General features: G+C 40.7%; 1 protein-coding gene across 5 annotated transcripts in view; it reads left to right on the plus strand.

Annotated features, from left to right (window-relative positions):
* casz1 (castor zinc finger 1) overlaps nt 1–20,763 on the plus strand; it is a 73,854-nt gene that overhangs the window by 40,073 nt on the left and 13,018 nt on the right. For 3 of the 5 annotated variants that reach the window (XM_042003474.1, XM_042003476.1, XM_042003473.1), the window contains exons 2-8: nt 265–825; nt 6,924–7,821; nt 9,759–9,824; nt 12,374–12,470; nt 14,973–15,137; nt 16,661–16,833; nt 17,066–17,925. In XM_042003474.1, coding sequence (XP_041859408.1) covers nt 265–825; nt 6,924–7,821; nt 9,759–9,824; nt 12,374–12,470; nt 14,973–15,137; nt 16,661–16,833; nt 17,066–17,925 — 2,820 coding nt within the window. The remainder of the gene's footprint in view (nt 1–264; nt 826–6,923; nt 7,822–9,758; nt 9,825–12,373; nt 12,471–14,972; nt 15,138–16,660; nt 16,834–17,065; nt 17,926–20,763) is intronic. The other 2 variants (XM_042003475.1, XM_042003477.1) reach the window with 1 other exon arrangement.

Genomic DNA, 20,763 nt, shown 5'->3' on the forward strand with positions numbered 1-20,763 from the left:
TTTGACAGATATGTACAGTATCTCTGTGTCCTTCCAGTCTTGTGCTGTTATTGTTAAGTGCTTTTGGGAGGTTATTAATAGCAGCAGTCAATGTCCTTTGTGCCAGTTTGTTTTTTTCCATTGTGGTGTTTGAAATCAAAGAGAGAGAGATTTGGAAAAACGGGTGATCCTTAAAGCATGCAAAGATCTCATTTAAAAAACCTGCTCACGTGGTGAGTGATAATTACCTTTAGCTAACTGTATGTTTTCTGTTTTCTGTTTCAGCTGAAAGGAGTTTATGCACTGAAACGACCTCAGGAAAATCCAAGATGGCCGCCAAAAGGAAAGGTGGCCTAAAACTCAATGCTATCTGTGCCAAGCTGAGCCGCCAAGTGGTGTACGATAGCAGCTCCCAGAATGCAGAAGGAGACCAGAGTGTAGCAGAAAACAGCGAGCGTGGTAGTTCTCACTATGATGACAATGAGACCAACTTCCCCGAGAGTCTGAGCCTAAGTCAGAGCCTCGAAGAGGACCAGAAGAGACGTGAGGCCATTGAGAAGTGGGTCAACGGCGAGTATGGTGAGGAGCCACCAGTTCCTGATGATGAGCAGGAGCCTGAACTCAAAGCCAGTAATGATGAAGATGGCCCTCCTGAAGGCGTCTACATGGTACAGCCTAAAGGCTGCAGCGATGAGGAAGACAATGGTGAGGAGCCTGAGGCTGCCGTGGGGTCTCATGATGGCAGTTACCATGACGACAAAGAAGCTGAAGACAGGCTTCCAAAAGACAACAGCTACATGTCGCAAAGTGAGACCCAAAGTCGCCAAGCACCTTTCTCCTCTCCAGGTACGTCCCTCCTAATCAGTTCCCTTCTATCTGATTTATTCTCAAGCGTTTTTATACATCTGAAACCAACATTCACTTCAAAGCATTCCATTCCATAGTATTATGGGGTAAAGGCTTAAATAGAGGAGAGGTGACATTGCCACAACCACATAGGTTTAAGTGTGCTCATTATTGGAAAGAGACGCTCTAGTGTTACAATATGAATAGCCAGTGACATTATTACTCCAAAGTCAGATTCAACTGGCAGGCCAGATGGGAAAACAGGAACTTGTGTGTGGCTAGCTGTATGAAGAAATTCATAAATGGAGAAGGCTTACAACGTTAGGCATTTATGCATTCTCCCAGCAGCTGAGGGCCAAGAGCGCATGGCAGGGCCAGGCTGAGCTTCATATTACACCCAGGATTACATACTGAGTCTTTGATTTTTTCCCTAAGCTCACTAAACTTAGCCACTGCCTCAAGCTCTTTTACATGGCGGAGTCTTCCGTTGAGGGTTTTCTTTTTTTTTTTTTTTTTTTTTAATGCAGTTGTCATATCCAAGAGATCAGTTGTCAAATAAAGTCAGAAATAGGGAAGTTATATTGCAGGGCCACATCCAACCTTAGCAGATATTTAATGTTTAAAGTGTTTTTTGTCAGAAGATATTATATTTTAAGAGATTCCTAATACAATGAGCTCTTGTAAATGACTCATAATAACACTTATTTATTTGAGACATGATGTTCCCTCAGTATCACTCACTGATTATCAAATAGATAAAGTTGGCAGAGTGTGTTAACAGCACAAACAATCTTTTAAGAAAGTGCTGTTTAGTGTTTTACACTTTGTGACCCTTGAAACTAGACACATATGCTTTTAAGAGTGAGTGGCCTTGTGTTGAAGAAGTTAAAACACAGAGTTGTAAAGAGGAGGGGAAAAAACAGCTTGACTATATGAAAAGATAAAGTCTGTTTCACATAGAGGAAAAAAAAAAAAAAAAAGAAAGAAAGCATTTTGCAGGTGAGACCGGTTGTTGCGGTACAAAAACAAGTTTTGTTTTGTGCTCACTCACCTCAGATTAACAGTTTTTTGGGCTTTCATCTAGGTTTAGGTATGTACCTCAGAGTCATGTACACATGTTCCTTTTTTGTCATCATTTCTATCTGCTTTCACCAAATGTACAGCAGTAGCTCTGGCCACACTTAGAATTGAGGGCAGGGGCTTCTCAGAAAATGGCTCAGGTTTCGTTTCAAGAGCAAATGAAAAGTACTTTGTGGTTTAAATTAGTCATTTTTCTATTTCATTGCCATAAAAATGGAATGTCTGTGAATATGTGCAACTGTTGTGTAGCAGGTCTACACCTTTCTCTCTCAAGGTTTCTTTGCTACTTTAAATCGCACAACAAAGCTGGTGTTTGAAGACTGCGAGGAGAGCATGCTGCATCAGTTGCAAATCTTATCTTTAGAGTTTGTTTTGTTTAGCTTTTTTTTCTGATTTGCTCTTTGTTGATTGTAACTAGGGCATCTATATTGCCATGTTTCTGCTCAGCTCACAATTAAAACATTTTTCCTCCTCTCCCTTTCTCTCTCGCTCTCTTTTCTCGCCGCTGTCTTTCAAAGGCTGATGTGGAGTGCACATAATTATGCATATAAACATAGTGGCTTAATTATCTCTCACAACATCAGTGACAATGTAATTAACAAACATTGCAAGATCAATGAGAGAAACTGCGACCTTCAAAACATTTAACTCCTCACATTGAGGCATCGTGCGGATTTCCTATCAGTGCAAAACCCCAGAATACTTTTCCTAGATAATTTAGATGTCGCATTAGAGCCCTCATAAGCCAGTCAATGAAAAAAAAACAATGAACAAAAAGTATGAAAGCAATGACAGAGATGTTCATTGCAGTGGATCAAACAGGCTTGACCATGACTTCCATTTGCAATTCTGGGTTCACCCTAAAAGGTTATTGTTCATTTCAAGCTATTTCAAAGCTCCCTCTATTTACTGCCTGTTAATTAACTAAGCAAACAGCGAGGAAGTTTGAAGCGCTGCACTTTTTGTGCGACAAATTACATCAAACAAATGCACATAATGTCATTTATTCATAGCAGCTCTTTATTAGCTTAGCACTGTCCATTTGAACAGAACACACTCAAACTAATTCACTGATATGAACATAAATAGCTTTTTAAAACTCTGTTTAAATCATTGTACCTCATGACAGGATCCCACTATTCAGAAGTTTTATTGATGGGTGTTAGGGTTAGTTTATTAAAATCAAATGGTTTTTATTATGTATTTGTGCATCCATACTGAGACTCTTTAGAAGGTATTCAGACTCTAGATTAGTCCATATTTAGGCACTAGCTTGCATCTTTATCGTCAGCAACACCTCTGCCTCTTAGTGCTGAGACAAGTGTAGCGGTGCCACATTGATGGCCATGTTTGGTCAGCAAATGAAGATATAATGCCCATCTGTTATCATATCGGGAGGAAAAATGTGTCCTAATTGCCTCAAATGTAGACAAGGCAGGTCCGTGTCGTGTGTTGGATTTTGCTTGCCTGAAGTGTCAAGATTAAGAACCACTTGTTTGTAGATTTTTCCAGTGTCACCAGAGAAAGTGCAGATAGAAATGTCAGATGTGTTAGGGGAAAAAAGGATAAGGGCAGAAGAAAAAGAGTGATATTTTTTTACTCATTTATTTTTCACTTATTCTTTATTCTGTAGGGATGCATGGTAACAGAGGTAGTGGGGCTAAGGCACATTTTATCCCATACACCATGCATAGTTTCCCACCTGGTGTCATGCCACATCATTAAAAGGTAGACAGATACCGGTTGAGTAGAAAACTCATTTACATGGCGTTTTAGAAAGGTTATCTCCTGCCAGGCCCAGTCATAATCCCTTCAAGTCTAGTCATTTGCCTTTCATTGATAGTGTGTCACATGGCCGGGCTAATTTCTCAGAGGTGATGGTGATAATACCCCAAGCAAATATAAAAAAGAGACGTGGTGCACTAATGAGAGAGTCGATTTAACTCTTTACAATAATTTTAAATAGTTTTCTTAAATTTGGCTCCTATATTACAGAAACAGTCAATATTTGCATTCATGATTAGAGAGAAGGTGAATTTTGAAGTCCACTGTTTGGGCCAATCAAAATCGATTAGTCATGATGTCACCGAAAATACTTATCTCCAAATATGTGTGTTCCATAAATGAGTGTTTGTTTGTTTGTTTTTTTAATTGTTTGATATATGTTTAACATTGTGTAGGCTCTAGTGTCCTTTATTGTACAGCAGGTTGATAAGAAAGTGGGTCAGGGACACATCGGGATTAAACCTGGGCTGGCTGAGTTTAAGGGGCAGGTGCTATGCCAGGTGAACTAAACACCGCATCCACAGGTGTGTTCAGCTACAATACAACCAGTTATTTTCCTTGTCTTTCCTTCTGGTCTTTTTTTTTTTTTTCCTTAAGTGCAGCTTTTATGTGATGGTTTCGTAACTGCTGCTCTGGTCCGTTGCTTTCTCACAGCTGTTAAACTTTCCTGCTCCCGCATCCAAACCGAGCTCGGGAGGCTGAGGGGAGGTGATTACTCCTGTAATGAAGCTGACGCCAGCTTCAGGGTGAACCCCCTTCCCTTTACCCAGCAGTGGTAAAGCAGACATGGCACTCTGCTGTAACTAGAAGAGCTGTTTGGTGTTTCTTGCTAAAGCTTGATGCAAACACATTCACCGCTAAACAGGAAGTTTCCCACAGCTAACTGTACTCCGACGTCTCCCCTCCAACTCAGACTTGCACTATGTGTCAGACCAGCTGATGCGTTGTAGCTCAATCTTAAAGGGGCCATGCTGCTCTTTCAACACAGTGCTGCAAACAACTCCATGTTTCTGTTCATTGAGACATAACTTTTGTCCAAAAAAAAAAACGTTTTAAACGTTTTAATTTGAAATGTTTTAAACATTTCAAAAACAGCTGACTTTGTTCATTGTTTGATCTAATAGATTAGTCATGCACACCCCTGTTAGAGATATTTTATATTTTTATTTGAAACATACTAGAATTAGAAATAAATTATTTGTACACTTGATATTTTTTTTCCATATTTGTTTAATGTAGAATTTAGTCTGTACAGTTTATTTCCATTTTTAATCATACAGTTATAAGCAGGGCTACCCTAACTGAGGAGTTATTTATTGCTGTAACATGACATGCTCATTAATACAAAAGCAATAAAATTCAACAAAGGATTGAATTTTAGATCTAATTAAATCAAATATTTGTCCATTTTAAATGAACAGTGTTGTGTTACAATAAAATCTTAAATATAAGAATTAAGATTTTGCACTTTGCTGTAAATCCCCGTATATATACAGTGTCACTTTGTGGTTTTGGTACATTTGAAAACACGACAGATTTAACAAACTGATCTGCTGCAAACATGTTGGTATTTCCTCTCAAATACGTGATCTGTTTCTATTAAATTTTTCATGCCTCTTCGATCCACCAGATACTCTTTCATACTGAGCCACAGAGCAGGGGAACAACCCCAACATGGTGAATGGAAATTTGGGGATTATTTTACATGCTGCACAGGAGATGTGAAGAGCAGCGCCCGGAGACTGATTTAGCAATAACTGAGAAATATGAGACAAGAGAAGAAATATTTGTGTATTAATTACCTTGGACGGTAGATGGTATTACCTCCTTGCCACCTGATGTGTACTCTGGTGATGAAAACAGCGATAAAACAAATTTTTAAAAAAGACTTTGGACTTCTTCCCTGTGACTGTGCCAAAGCTGAGTTAAGCAGGCAAAGATTTGACATGATCCTCCAGTGCATTACTAGCATATCTGTGTTCTGGGTTCCTGCCTAATAGGCAAAGTGACACAACAGGAGAGCTTTGGAAATGAGTTAGACCTGTAAACACAAATGTTTGCTGAAAGGCTGCATCACCAGTGCCAGTTATTTCTTTTACTCTTTTGTTTCTTCTGCTTTACTCACCTTTTCTCTGCACCATTTCCTCCTCATCTAAGCTCTACACAGAGCTCGGTCTTTTCACAGCTCTCAGGCCAAATCATTCTTTCCTCCACTCTCTGGCCACTTGTGCTAACCTGGATCAAACTTAATGGGGCAGAATTAATCTTCACAAAATGCAATTAAACTATACATTGACTGTGTTTCACTTATGTCCTTGGGGAAGTTGTCCAATTTAATGAACTCTTAAAATGAAAGTGATGTCTCAGTTCATAAATGTGTAAAAAAAAAGAGGAAGAATTTGTTCTTTTTAACTTTTGAAGGTGACATAATAATAATGTTTTTTTTTTTTAATTAATCAAACGAATGCACTTAACATGCTATAATTTCTCTGTAGAAAGCACTTAAAATTTTTGACATGAAATAGCATTAAGCACCATTCATCATGTAAAAATGTGCAATTAAATATGCTGATACCATTTCTTCATTTATAAAAAGCTGAATACACAGATTTTTCCTCTTTTCCAGAGTTTCACTTTTACTATCTATATATTTATTTAAAAAATATTTCTTCATTCAGCTGAGATTTCAAGATTTTGCATCATTTAATAAAACACCAATATTTAATATTTATTTTCCAATTCATTTTGATGAAATATAACATGATCAACACAGAAAACAGAAAAACACTGTTTATCCAGTGTCGTCTTTTGTACAGTCACCTGCAAATTCTGCAGGACTCATCGACTTTGCAACCAAAACAGGAAGAACATCAGACTGCTTGTTTGTAGACACATAAATACACAGACAATTACAGATGTTGTAGCTTGCGGTGCACAAGCACTTTTTCTGTTGTCACATTTGCTATCGTTCTGATATCATTGGGATAACTATTTCAGGTATTTCTTAGTATATTTTGCTTTGAAAGATGGATACTTTAGTGTATTAAAATCAGGTTGTTGTCTTACATTACCATTGTGTAGTTTCATATTTACGGAAATGTCAGTTCACTTTACAGTTTTAATTTAAATATAGTTTAACATCATGATGGCATTAAAGTAATGTAATATACAATGTGGTAAAAGGATTTTGAAGACCTATACAAATGGCATTCTTCCTGTTTTCCTTTGTGCAGGAGAAGCATCTGCACTGCGAGACTATGCAGCCAACACCATGAACGAGTTTCTAGGAATGTTTGGTTATGATGACCAGCAGGTGAGGGATGAGCTGACCAAGAAGATCAGCATTGAGAAGCTCAAAGCCGCTACCTCAGACACGTCATCCCTCAGCAGCGAGGTCTCACGGCGTGCCCACCTCTCCAAGTACGAAGAGTACATTCGCAAGCTGAAAGCTGGCGAGACCCCACCTTGGCCCATGCATGCTTCCCCACCCAAACCGGACGACCTCAACTCAAAACTGACCCAAGAAAAGAGTGCTACCATGCTCCAGATCTCTGGACGCCTAACCGGGGCTGAGGCACCAATCTACCCCTCCAGCATGGACCACAAACAACCGGTGGCACCTCAGTTGGGTAATTCTCAGCCCTCCAATCCTTCTCACATGCAAAACATAGCCTCCCGACCCTCCAAATATGACTTCTATATTCAGAAGCTGAAGATGGGTGAGAGTTTACAGCAGCAGAACGGTAACACTTACAAGCGACCCTCTAAGTACGACCTGGAGAACGTCAAGTTTCTGCACCTCTTCAAACCCGGTGAGGGCAACCCTGACATGGGTGGTGCCATCGCCTTTAAGACAGGCAAAGTGGGCCGCCCTTCGAAGTATGACATCAGATCAATCCAGAAGCTAATACCAGGAAACCCTGAAGCACCGCTGATGCCCAATGTTCTTGTCACGACGCAAGGGAACACTGGAGCTCCTGGTGTCCCCACTGTTGCTGCGGCTGGGGCCAGCATCGCCCCAGGGCTCACAGTGGACCAGGCAGGACACATAAGTTTCAATGCTGCTGATTACATAAAATCCAGCTTTTCCAAGACTGACTCCATCACCACAGGCACAGTGTCCTCCGTTAAGTAAGTGTGATTATCTGATACCACAAAGCCCTTTATGCAAATTATCAAGCATGTCATTCAGCTCTTGATAATATTAATTTTTACATCTTTTAGATGTTTTAAACTTGGCATTTTTGGTTGTAGATAAAGTAATTAAAGGGATAAATGCACAGCAGTAATTAAGTGAAGCTAAAATGGGTGTGCCTGAAATAAACAGACTTGTGGTTTATCATGAAATTAAGCAACAGCATTGCGTTTTACTTGAGCAAAAAAGTTTATCACTGCATAATGGAACATTGTGGCACCATCTGTCCCAAATAACATGCTCTTCCACAATCCTCTCACCTAATGCTTCATATTTAAGAGTTGTTTACTAGGTTTTGAGGTATCTCAATAAAATCTAAGATGACCTTCTTAAAGAGTTAACTTGGACAAGAGGACAAGAGATAGAAAGAATTAAGAAAGAATTAAGCTGTTTTTTTCTTCTATTTTATTAAAGTAATAAATATATTACTTTGTTATAATCAGTTAAAGAAGTCAAATGACCTCTGACTGACATTATAACTCGAAGCTCCCTAGTGGACTGAAACATTTCAAACTCACATCTGTATCTTCTTCATACTGATAGTCTCTTAGTGGAACCCCTTGGACCTAATTTGAAGTTCACAAACACTTAACTGCTTCTCTGAGTCAGTTAGGATAGTGCCCAGGTAATTCCTACCCTCATAGAAACCATCAGGAATGTAGTGTGAAATAGCGCATAGCGCCCAATAGATCCACGACATGATGAGTTGCGAAGGCGCATGAAGTGTTTACTTGCTATAGCACTCCGCAGAGACTGATTTAGCACAGTCATCGCAAAGTGACTGACTTCTTTCGTTTGGCTAGGGTGTAACAACTCTCCCTTTAATTACTTTGGAGCCATGACTAACCTCCCGGCGAGTCGCTGGGCCCGACTCAACACTGCCTGACGAGTGCACTTTAAAGGAAGCAAACGAGGGGTTCGGGGAGCTAACCTACAGCTCTGTGCATTACCAGTAGGAGAGAGCTCCCTGAGCCTTTTTGATTGGTTTTGACCTTGTCTCTATTTAGACAAGACCTATCAAAGACACTGTTTAAGAGCCCTCAGGCCCCTTTCCCTCAGGCTTTGGCCTTTGTCAGGTTGGAGCTCTGTGAAGCTACACTCTTGGCTAACTGACCCAGTCTGGTACTTGTACACAGGGAGGAGATGGGGTGCTGGGGAGAATGTGTGGTAGTGCATCCTCCCCTCTGGGCCAGATTAACCTCAGGTCATCCCCTGTGTGGAGCTGCTCACATGAGCTAAATGCCACTTGCTGAGAGGGAGCAAACAGAACCAGTTCTGTATTATGACTTATTCTGTAGGCAGCAGTGCTGCCAGCTTCACGAAGGGATCATAACACAGGTGACAGAAGGCAAACACCCTTCCACAGTCTGCATCTGTAATGTGATAAATTCCTCTTTATTTCCTGCCTTCAAATTAATTAGTTTGAGCTGAAATTTGCACTAAGTCTATCAGCCTGATCCATATGGATCTGAGGTTGTCTTACATCTTTGTTTGAACTGGTTCCAATCAACATTAGAGACAACCCTTCTAGAGATTATTAGAAAAGACCTTTTCAGAGCTTTTTTTTCCCACATCCCCATTATCAAGTTTTGCATATGAGCACCCACCAAAATACCCCCATAAAAGATTGATGTAATTTTGCTCCTGCATTTTGCCTTTGATTGTTAGGGAGGCCATGCATCAAAGTGTGTGCCTTCCATCCTTAATTCATATGGCACATGAAAACGCTGTTATGCCACAGGAAAATGTATATTGATAGTCTAAAGTTTGGGAACGGCTTGTAAGTAAATATTGTGTCAGTTTTTTCTTATTAACAACTGGCAGTTCTGCCTCACCATTAATCCTGTCTCCTCTGTGTTTGCTGTTGTATTAGGAATGGTCTGCCACCAGATAAACCTGCCAGTGACGACATCAACCTCTACCAGAAATATATTGCCAGGTATGCAATGTGCTGCACCAATAGAAATAGACTCAAACTTTTTTTTTTTTAATCCACTTATGGTGCGCTTTATTCAGTGATGTAACTACATTGTAAACTAGTATGAGAATGTTCTGTGGGCAGAAAATTCATTAAGAAAAGACTCCACTTTATATACCAAAATGAAGAGGAAGTACAAGGGGTAATGAAAGAGAAAGGGTTTGATGATAGTTCACTTTGACTGGATAAATAAATGCTCGTTGTGTGTAGCACTAAAACATGTACAACTTTTAGCCACAACTGACTCAAAGAGGACATGAGATCGGTTCCTCTTGAGTTCAGCCATCTACACACAAGAGAAATTGGTTGATCTAAAAAGTCAGTCATTCACATTAACAAACAAAGGCATCAGAGGATAGAAGGTATCTTATGTTTCAGTGGACACAGAACAATCTCTCCCATTCTTGATTCATCTTGAGCCGACACTAGAAAGGTGATTATCACTTGTTTGTTTATTCTGTTTAAAAAGAAAGAAAAACAGCATTTGAAAAGCCAAAGTGGCTTTGGCGTTAATGATTACTTCTCCAAGCCATAACATGAAGGGCACAAATCAAAGCCTTGGCACTGACAGAAGCACACATGCACACATCCTCTTCTACACACACATTCACATACACACACACAAAACCCCTTCCTTGGACTGATTACATTTTGCAAGAAGATTTAATTAAGGAATTTTTAATGAGGCTTCTGCTGGCACTGCCAAGAACTGTTTTGATATTTGCGCTGCATAATGCATAAAATTTGTCTAAACATCTCGGCAGTTGATGCACGGGGAGGTTGCAGATAAGCCCAGATACAGTTTCAATTTCCGTGTTGGGGTTGGAAAAAAGAGAGAAAGGAAAGAAGAGGAGGGAGGGAAAAAATGGAAAAGGAGGGCTCATAAAAAGGGCAAATGTAGCAGCGAGAGAGGAGATAGAGGTGGGGGGAGGGTCCTATTTAGACTCAGTGCTAATGAGTGCACAATAAGATGAAAAAACAGCTTTGTTAATGTGTTTTTATCCAATCTTCCCAAAAAAAGAGAAGAAAGTAGATTTTTTTTTTAAAACATGAAGAGTTAGGTGTTTTAAAGAGGTGCCTTAGTAGTGTTTAGCAGCAGTTTTCACTCTTTAAATGCTTTCATGCACCCACCATTGCCTCAGCACTTTGATCTGTGTATCTCTATTGTAACTGGAGATGCGCTGCAATCTCTGTATCGTGGCAATATTAATATTTAATCTGCTGCTGAATAGCAGAGGCCCATTAGGCCCCCTGACGCGGCAAGTGGGAATTGTCCAGAGGCAAAGTGATACAGCTGGGCAATGAGCAGAGGGGTGGGCCATAGACTCAGGGGGTTATTAGGAAAGGGGGGGGGGGGGGGGGGGGGGGGGGGGGGGGGCTTTGTGTGTTAATCATTGTGAATGTGTACATGAAAGAAAGAACAGTATAAAAAACATTAATAGTAGGAACATATGTTGACTTTATGGTAGCTCAACTTCTGGTTTGACTTCTCTAAAAGAGTCATCAGACCTTCCCAAAACTCTTTCCATCTCCATCACTTCTTTCCAGACTTACAAAGACACACACACACACTCACAGTCAACTTAAAAACAGTGGTGGGTATACCATTCAATTAACTTAATGAACTCGGCAAAGTGATCTGTAAATGCAGCTCTGGGATAATCCTAACATGAAAAAACAGAAAGAGAGATGGAAAAAATATTACTTAGCCCCCGTTTCTCCCTCTCCTATGCACTGTAGCAGATGGAGTCCTTGGCAGCAGCAGTGCAAATGTTTGTTTGTGTGTTTTCACTGGTAATTGGAGGATTTTAACAGTCATCATCGTCAGGCTTATAATCACTACCATAAAAGTGGCTGTACGGAAGCAAGTAGCTGCCTTCTCATTTTTTGAACTATCACCAGACTAAATCTGGTTTCTGGACTCCAGTTCATATTGTGAAAGATTACAATACTTGGCCCTATACCTCAAAAAAAAGCAAAACTCTGGTTAACCTGAGAGATCTGTGCATTGATTTGACAAAGAGTTTCACAGTAATGAGAAATAAAGAAGTCAGAGGGTTCCTAATGATTTAGTGGCTGTGTGTAAATGTGAAGAGAAAGGGTTTTAGCTTAATAAGTTTCTCTCATGGCTGCTTTGGAAATAAATGAAGATAATTTGGTTGAAATTGGTGTGACAGACGGGTAAATTGTTGCAAGAGTGTGGAAAGCAGCAGTCACTTTGAAAGTGTGAGCTGTGTTACATTGAAGGTGACATGAGGTGAGATGAGCACAGCACCTTGGAGGACTCCTTCGTCGTTTTATTTGTTATATTTCAGGTCATTCAAATGATTTCTTCACTAACTGGTCTTGATTTGCTGCTGATCATTTTTTCAGTCACATCTTAGTGAGCTGCCTCTTAATCAGATTTTTAATCCCAGTGATCTATTCCTTCCCTCTGTGATGTGTTGCCAGGTTTTTTTATTCAATGCTCTGTGTGGTTGCTAAAATGCGTCCTGTAATTTGGTTTTCAGATTTTCTGGAAGTCAACACTGCGGTCATGTGCACTGTGCCTACCAGTACAGAGAGCATTATCACTGCATGGACACTGACTGTAACTACCAGGTCAGCGTGAGTACTTTGTCAATTTTTCTAAGCACAATCGAAATGCACTTTTAGAATCCATCTAGATTGCCACCTAATCTCTAGGCCCACCTTCCTTGGTTAACACCTCCAAGTTTATGAAGTGCATTGTTTTTTATAAGAATGATGGGTGAGGTTTTTAGGGTGATTTCTTAGGATAATATACAGGGAATATGATGCTGTAATGCCTCATCCTTTGATTAGTTGTCACACCCAGTCAAAGTTCACACAGAAAAAATATGTGGGTCTTATGTGTACAAAACAATATTTAGATTACAATAAACATCTGTTCTTATTTCAGGCACAGCTGATTTTTGACACTTTGCCTTATTTTTATTTTTTAATAAAAGCTGAAATATGGGTCCTTTTACCTATCGTTTGTTTTTGTTTGTTTGTTTTGCTTTCTTGTTAAGATGCTGTCACTGTAAGGGACCTGCCTTTAATCCACTTTCGCATTATTAATCTTGCCCTGGTCCTGTGAGACGTCATATACAGCAACGGAAGGAAGAAAAACACAAAGCAGATCATAATACAGACGTTGCGTTTACTGTAACATATGGCCTGAGAGACTTAGACAAACAAAAGTAGATTTGTTAAAGATCTAACTATTTGACTTATTTCTTTCTTAACAATTTTCTGAATTAAATCATCTTTAGCTGTAATCTCGTGTCTGCTCTCGATCAAGAGATGAATATTGTTTATATGGTGAAAAGCATCACAGATATAAGCGTTCATTTTATGCTGGACTCCCACTTCACAGTGTGATGAGACATGTTTTTGGAGGAATACAAAGGAAAATCATCCCATGTCATTATTTAGAGTGTTAGTTCAGGCTATCATGGTAATTTCCACGCTCAGGTCCACATTGCTCTGTTGCTTCTGCGTTGCATAGAAACACAGATAAATGCTTTGGAAGTCAACTCTTAAGATATCAATACAGTGGAAAAAAGATTTAAAAAAACACACACAGACAAACAAAAAATAAATACATAACAGGCAGGTTATGATGAGCAACCCTTTTCAGAGTTATAACTCAGAAATGTTACATGACACACACTCCTGGAATATTATCCCACTGCCAGCCTGCGAGCGATTGGCTGAGTCCTAACATTCTCCTTTCATGGACTTGTACATGAGGGAGAGTGTGCATCTTGCCACACTAGTGGGAATCCTAAAATAAATGTAGCAAGTGGCTCCCAACCTTCATCACCACTCAACTGAAAATGAGATCTTTTTCCCAGTCAGCTCTCTCCATGGCCTATTTTGGACAGCTTGATGGATCGAATTTACCATGACCGCAGTTCAACTATCTTCCGGTCCTCATCCATCGTTACACACCCATCAGAAAGCTCAAAATGCAGAACTGAGATCTGGATTTTTTTCAGAAGAAAAAAAAAATCAAGAAGTGATGAAGCATTCATCAGTCAGATTAAAAACCATAATGAAGTGTGTGCTCCTACAGGAGTCAGACATCTCAGAAATATACAGTGGGAAACAGTCCAAGAGCGAGGGAATGAACAGCTCTGTGAGATCTTAGCTTTTTACTTGTGCACAAGTGGAACACATGACACAAAGCAATTACCCTACTTTGTACAGCAATTAGTTGCTTTTTAGAATAGCTCTTTCTGATGTTTTTCCCTCAACTGCAGATACATATGGATTGAAGACAGAACTGTCTCATTGATTTAAGCTTCTCCTGTTTCAGTTTCTGTAACATCAGCTTAAACCCAATTACAGCAGATTTGGTTGCTTCAGGTCTCTGTGGAGCAACTTTTTTCTGTTTCCCCTTCCTGACTCTTGGGTGTGGGAGGGATTATTTATTTATTTATTTATTTGTCATTTTACAGACTCTTAGCATATTCACTCATTATTACTGGCGAAACCTGCACCAAACGCGAGCATTATTGCTTTAATTAAAAACGGAATCATATCTCAGCAAATTAAAAGGGAAAATGTTTTTTTGGTTGACTTGTTTGTTTGTTTGTTTGTTTCTGCTGTCTGCTGTTTTCCCCTGTGCATGTCTGAGAAACCATCTGCATGGAACATTATTTTTTTTTCAGAGTCAAAAACATGAGAACTGTGATCTTGCATGTCAATTGATTCATCTTAATTTAAAAAAATATGTTTTGTTGGAAGGAGAAAAAAGAAAGAAAAGAAAAAAAAATCGAGACAAGTGGTGTTTGGGAGAATATTTCATGTTCCATGTGGAGGCTTCTCCTGCGCTCACTGTCCCAGAGCCTTCAGTGCTGCTTTTGGAAAGGACACAACTTTGAGATATGCAGAGTAAATCAATAACCATAGAACGCTTCATCTTTAAAGACATCCTGGCCCTCTCCATTGCAGTGTGTACATCCCTCCCCAACTGCCAACTGGCTCCTGCATGTTGCAGCTGCTGCTTCTACAGAGATAAAGTGACTTGTTGCTGATTCTGTCACTGGTTTAAATAAACACCAACCTGTTGCCGTACATTTTCCTCCTCCCCTTTTGCAGAGGTTTACCAGTAAGCAGGATGTAATCAGGCACTACAACATGCACAAGAAGAGGGACAACTCCCTGCAGCATGGCTTCATGCGCTTCAGCCCTCTGGACGACTGCAGTGTCTACTACCATGGCTGTCACCTCAATGGAAAAAGCACCCATTACCACTGCATGCAGGTACACTACAAAGACCCACGGCTCTTCTTCAACCTACACACAAACCTACACTGAGCCCACAAATATGTACAATGGGCCTGCATGCAGCTATACATAAACACACATGGAAACATCTGCAATCATAGTTTCACATTCTCAAGCTTTACACACCATACCAGTGACAAATTGCTAACTTATGAGGCACACATCATACACAGACAGCAGTAGGCATGGAGTAACTATAGCCCTTTTCTGTCCATTAAGTATTTTTAAACAACTTTATTGGCATAAAACATTATTTCTCTAAAAAGGGGTAAAGTAACTGAAAATGGTAGCAGTCACAACATGATATAGAAACAAACACAATGTCAGAATATTTAAGAGTCACTCACTTTACCTTTGATTTGTTAAAAGGTATCACACTTCTTTCTTTAAAGAGCAGTTTGGCAAAACTTGTCCATAAGTAAATAAAAGATAAACGACAAAAGAATAAGTACAAGTGAGGCTGCTGGTGCTTTACCCATCTCCCCACTCTCTCGCTCCTTAATTGGTATGGATAAAATTCTGCTAGGTGTTTATATAAACTACACATTTTTCATCTTTTAGTACCAAGCAGCCTGGTGAAGACTATTCCCCCTTCTGGATTTGTTTAATTTTTTTTTACATCTGCTTATTTTCAATGTGTCATTGTGCCAAGAGCTTTCGCACCAGCAGGACAGCAGAGGATGGCCTAAGACATATACTTTTTTATACCCCTCTAACGGCATAATTGTTATTAGGAAATTTCAGCCCTTGTTTTAACAGTCCCTGAGAACGTGCAGATGTTGGCATCGGCTCCCTTGATTTAGTGGGAAAAAGAACAGAGTGGCATTTTTTTCATTGTTTGACTCAATATGGAAAAGTTGCCTGGTTTGTGTGGTTAAAAAGTGCCACAGATGATATACAATAGCTGCTTTTAATTCAAACATTAACATTTTTTTTCCCATGTTTGTTGGCTGTAAGAGCTTGGGAGAACCAGAACGTTTTAAGCTAAAGACTGAGACAGTCATCTTACCCCTGTGTTTTTTTTCCACTGCAACATTCATTTCTGAAATTTGCTCTCAGTTACAGTAAGTTTGTAGTGATTCCAGTGTCACACTCCAAATATGAATTTCATTTTCTAAAAGGCTGCTTTGCCAGGAAGGTACTGTAGTTTAGCTACCTTCTGTGACCACTGCCTCTTTCACTCCCTTTCTCTGTTTCCAATTGTCACAATGATGACACAAATTCTTTCCAATTCATAGGTTTACCATGAAACTGGTAATGCTCGCATGTGCATTACCACAAAATAAATCTTGAATGTAAGAACAACCTTCTTCTACACATTTCTAGGCCACTAGCATTTTCCTAACCACAATGAGATCTCTTTATGTATTGGTGGTACTGTATATAAGATGTCTTTGAAGTGCAGCATTTCACAAAACATTCTTGCAAACTGAATCTCACATGCATGCTGAGGGCCCAGATCTTATTTTCCATCATCATGCTTTGTTTCCACTTTGCAGATGGGTTGCAGCAAGGTGTACACCAGCACCTCGGATGTCATGACCCACGAGAACTTCCATAAAAAGAACGCCCAGCTGATCAACGACGGCTTCCAGAGATTTCGTGCCACGGAAGATTGCGGGACAGTGGGGTGTCAATTCTATGGCCAGAAGACTACACACTTCCACTGCAGGTGACGAGCCCTTGTGTGGTGAAAGTTGCTCTGGAAAAAAGTGCTCAGTTTATTTAATTTCACTATTACTTTTGTGAAGTGGTGACTCATCATATAGATTCTTCCAAAGTAAATTTACAAAAGAAAACTTCCTCTGTTTCTAGTAATATATCAGCTGGACCCTCTCCATGACTCCCAGTCATGCCAATCATGTTTTTTCTTGTTTGTTTGATTGTTTCCATTCTTTTCTCAGACGCCCAGGCTGCACATTCACTTTCAAGAACAAGTGTGACATTGAGAAGCACAAGAGCTACCACATCAAAGATGATGCCTACGCCAAAGATGGCTTCAAGAAGTTTTACAAGTATGAGGAATGCAAATATGAGGGCTGCGTGTACAGCAAAGCTACCAATCACTTCCACTGTATCCGCTCAGGCTGTGGCTTCACCTTTACATCCACCAGCCAGATGACCTCCCACAAACGCAAACATGAGCGTCGGCACATCCGCTCCTCTAATGTCATGGGCCTCTCTTCCACCTTCTTGGCTCCAAAAGACGAACCAGAGGAATCCAGCAACGATGACCTGATGGACTTTTCAGCCATCAGCAGCAAGAACTCCAGCTTAAGTGCTTCACCTACAACCCAGCAGTCCACCACTGTACCGCACTTGTTGACCACACCCACCACTGTCTCCTCCTCTTCTATGTCAAGCCACACGCTCAAGCCCACGCCGTCACTGCCCAGCGCGGGCCAACGGATGTCCAACCTGCTGACTCAGGCCTTGCCCAGCAATATCCCAGTAGCCCTCGCTCTTTCCAACAGCGCTCTTGCCACCTCCAATCCATTCTTCCCCCTCATGCCCAGGCTGCCTCTTCAACCACCAGCCGCCAGCCTGACATCAGCTGCATCTTCCGGAGTCCACTCCATGCCCACTGATTCACTGAGCCAAGGTTGCTCCACTGTGGGGGGAGATGCAGTCATGGCATCTACTCCAACCTCCTTTGCCACCTCCTCTATCATGGAGAAGATCTCTGCCAGCAAGGGCCTGATATCACCCATGATGGCCAGACTGGCAGCTGCCGCCCTGAAGCCCTCCAACAACCCAGATGCAGGTAAGTCATTTTACAAATGGTTGTAATAATGTTTTATATTAGATAACAAAAAATGATCACAAATCAAATAATTATGAATTGTTTACATTTGTAAAAACAAATGAACAACAGCCATTAAAACTATATGATATCCAGAGAGAGTCTACTGCATGTGTGTGCATGGGTTCACTCTCTTGCTGTGTGTGGACAGAGAAGGAGAGTGCACTCAGAGGTCATCTCTGTAACTATCCCAGAGCGAAGAGAAAGGCAGAAAAACCACTGCTTTCAGGCTTAAAGGGGACATACCGGAGGCATGGTCCTGTGCTCTGGGCTTGTTATTGTGTTGATCGTTTGTTAGATACCCACAATCCATTTGGAGATAAATGCGCTGACAGGGGAGAGTAGAGCCTGTAAAAGTCTCTTATGATGTTCAGAGTGGGGGCTCTTGGGGCTTTTGTCGAACATGTTTCCTCATCATTGGGTCTTATCTCTGCCTGCGCCCGTTCCAAGCAAATGGAGGTGGAATGAAATTAAGTTCAGAAATTGCAAGAACAAAAAAAAGGGGTTTTCGTATCCTCTATGCAAACTGATAAAAAGAAGAAAAAAAAAAAAGAATTTACTGAGGCAGAAATGACTCAATGCACCAGAGCAAATAAACAGGCTTTGATACAAGACTGACACACTTGAGTGCATCAGCAAATACACACTTTTTGAATTTCTAGAAACCTTCTGTTTGCATGAAAGCATGTCAGTATCTCTTTAGCATAAACAGAATTCTCATAAATTTTGGAGGTAATTGGCTGCTCTACGTTTATCATATTGTTCTAAACAAAGCCAGTGGAAATGAAAATAAAGTTTTAAGTATTCAATTTTGATAATGCACAACAGAGGATGGTGTGGCATTGGATTAGAGCACATTCTGAGTTTGAGCAGCTGTGGTATGGATTTTAAATGGGACTGCTCCGGATGTTGAGACTGGGAAGGATTACATTTCCTGGTGGTGCTCTCGGAGCAGGACAAGCCCAGGGAGAGAGTTGGGGCAGCTGCTCCAGGCAGCCGAGCTGAGCCCAGGCTGTCAGGCTGAGCTCCACCTCTGGGCTCCAGCAGGTAGTCAGAAAACTGGGAAGGCCCCCACTGAGGGTGGGGCATCCACAGATGGTGCTTTCACCACCCCTCTCATTGGCTCACTCTGAGCTTCAGCTCATGTCTCATTGCAAGGAAACAAAATGGTTTGAAACAAACTCCCAATTCTCAATCACATACACTTTAGTTGACACAGGATAGGGGGTGGCTGTGGTTTTGTTTCTCATATTTGCTTCAAAAAATGTGTAAACAGGACATTTGGGGCAAAAATAAAAAGGAAGTGGTTTGTGCTTGGCTCTTGAAAAGGTGTGAGAAAAGTCACTGTGTTTGTGGCTATTTTTCAAAGGCCTTATTTTTTCATTAGGTTGTGAAACTTTGTCTCTTTTATGGCAAAATGTGCATTTTCTTGTTTATGCCTTCAGTATTTCTCTGTTTTTTTTTCTATTAATGTTCTGCTCTAATTTACCCCTAAGTGTTTTTCCCAGAGATTCAAGCATCTGAAGGGTTTACTAATTAGACACACAGTACAAATGATCTTTCACAAGCTCTGTATCTTATCCGGAGTAATTACATGCTGGTGCATTATTCCTGGATAATTTCCAGAAAGAAGCTGCTTTGAGTCAAACTCATTTGTTCTCCCTCCTTGGGAAGTGAAAAAAAAAAAACTTAAAATTCATGAAGTGCATCAGAGAAAGATTTTTTTATCATAATCCACCTTAAACCTTCATGTTCTCCTCTGATTTAGTGAAGTAATATTTTACTCAGCCTGCTGATCATGTGTAGATCACAATGAGTGGCTGCTCTTGATGTAATGTGCTCTCATTTCGTCTGAGAGTTGATTTAATTGTCAATGACAAGGCAGGATTTGTCTGGCTAGTTAATTTTGGGTATACTCTTATCAAGTAGGGGGAAGGGATGGATGGCTGGACGTGGACTTGGTTAGTGTTCATTGACCTCAAACCAGACGCAAAATTATTTGACTGCTGTTTTCCTTTGTAACCCCACCCCTGCCCCACCCCCAGCCCCTCCAACCTTAGTCTTTGTCAAACAGAACTGACACTGACACTGACACTTCCCCATCTCCTAGCTGAGAAGACAAGGCCCAAGACTGGCTTTTCCATTCCTATTCTCCCTGATATGTCTCTGGGTCATCTTGTGGCAGGGGAGGGAAACTCTGCTTGGTTTCCCCTTTATGTAGGATAGTCCTGGTTTTTTTTGTTTTTTTTCCCCCCTCTTGCAATGAATCCTCACCAGGCTGAGGGCTAAAGGCCCACACTTGGTCGCCCATGACCTTGCCTGTCACTTTCCCTCAACACCAGGCCTGAATCCTAAACAACAGAATTCTCACCAAACCGATAAAGGCTTCTGGTGCACACCACTCCTGTTTTAGTGTCTCAGAGGCAACGTCAGAGCCATCACACCTCCCACTCACATATATTTTCTAAAATAAACCACCACTTATTGTCAGCCAGAAGCTCTGCCTTCTCTGTATAGCCCCAGGACAAATTAATATTTCAACCCCCTGGGATTGGGAGGGGGACACAATTCACCTTCCTGTCAGCATTTTTACCTCAGGTCGTCCCCTGGTGTTTATTTATTTCAATTCAGCTCTCCTGTCCACACTCACGGCATTCACTGAATACCTATTTGGAGGAGACTGTGATCGAGAGGTCACGCTATTTGAACCAATCTGATTGGCTGTCAGCTCCAATCTGACCGACATAGCACCTCTTTTCCTTGTGGGTACACTCAGTGGCATTGGCCGCTGTCCGTTGT

This window comes from Melanotaenia boesemani, chromosome 13, assembly GCF_017639745.1.
Source record: "Melanotaenia boesemani isolate fMelBoe1 chromosome 13, fMelBoe1.pri, whole genome shotgun sequence".
In the NCBI taxonomy this organism is placed as follows: Eukaryota; Metazoa; Chordata; class Actinopteri; order Atheriniformes; family Melanotaeniidae; genus Melanotaenia; species Melanotaenia boesemani.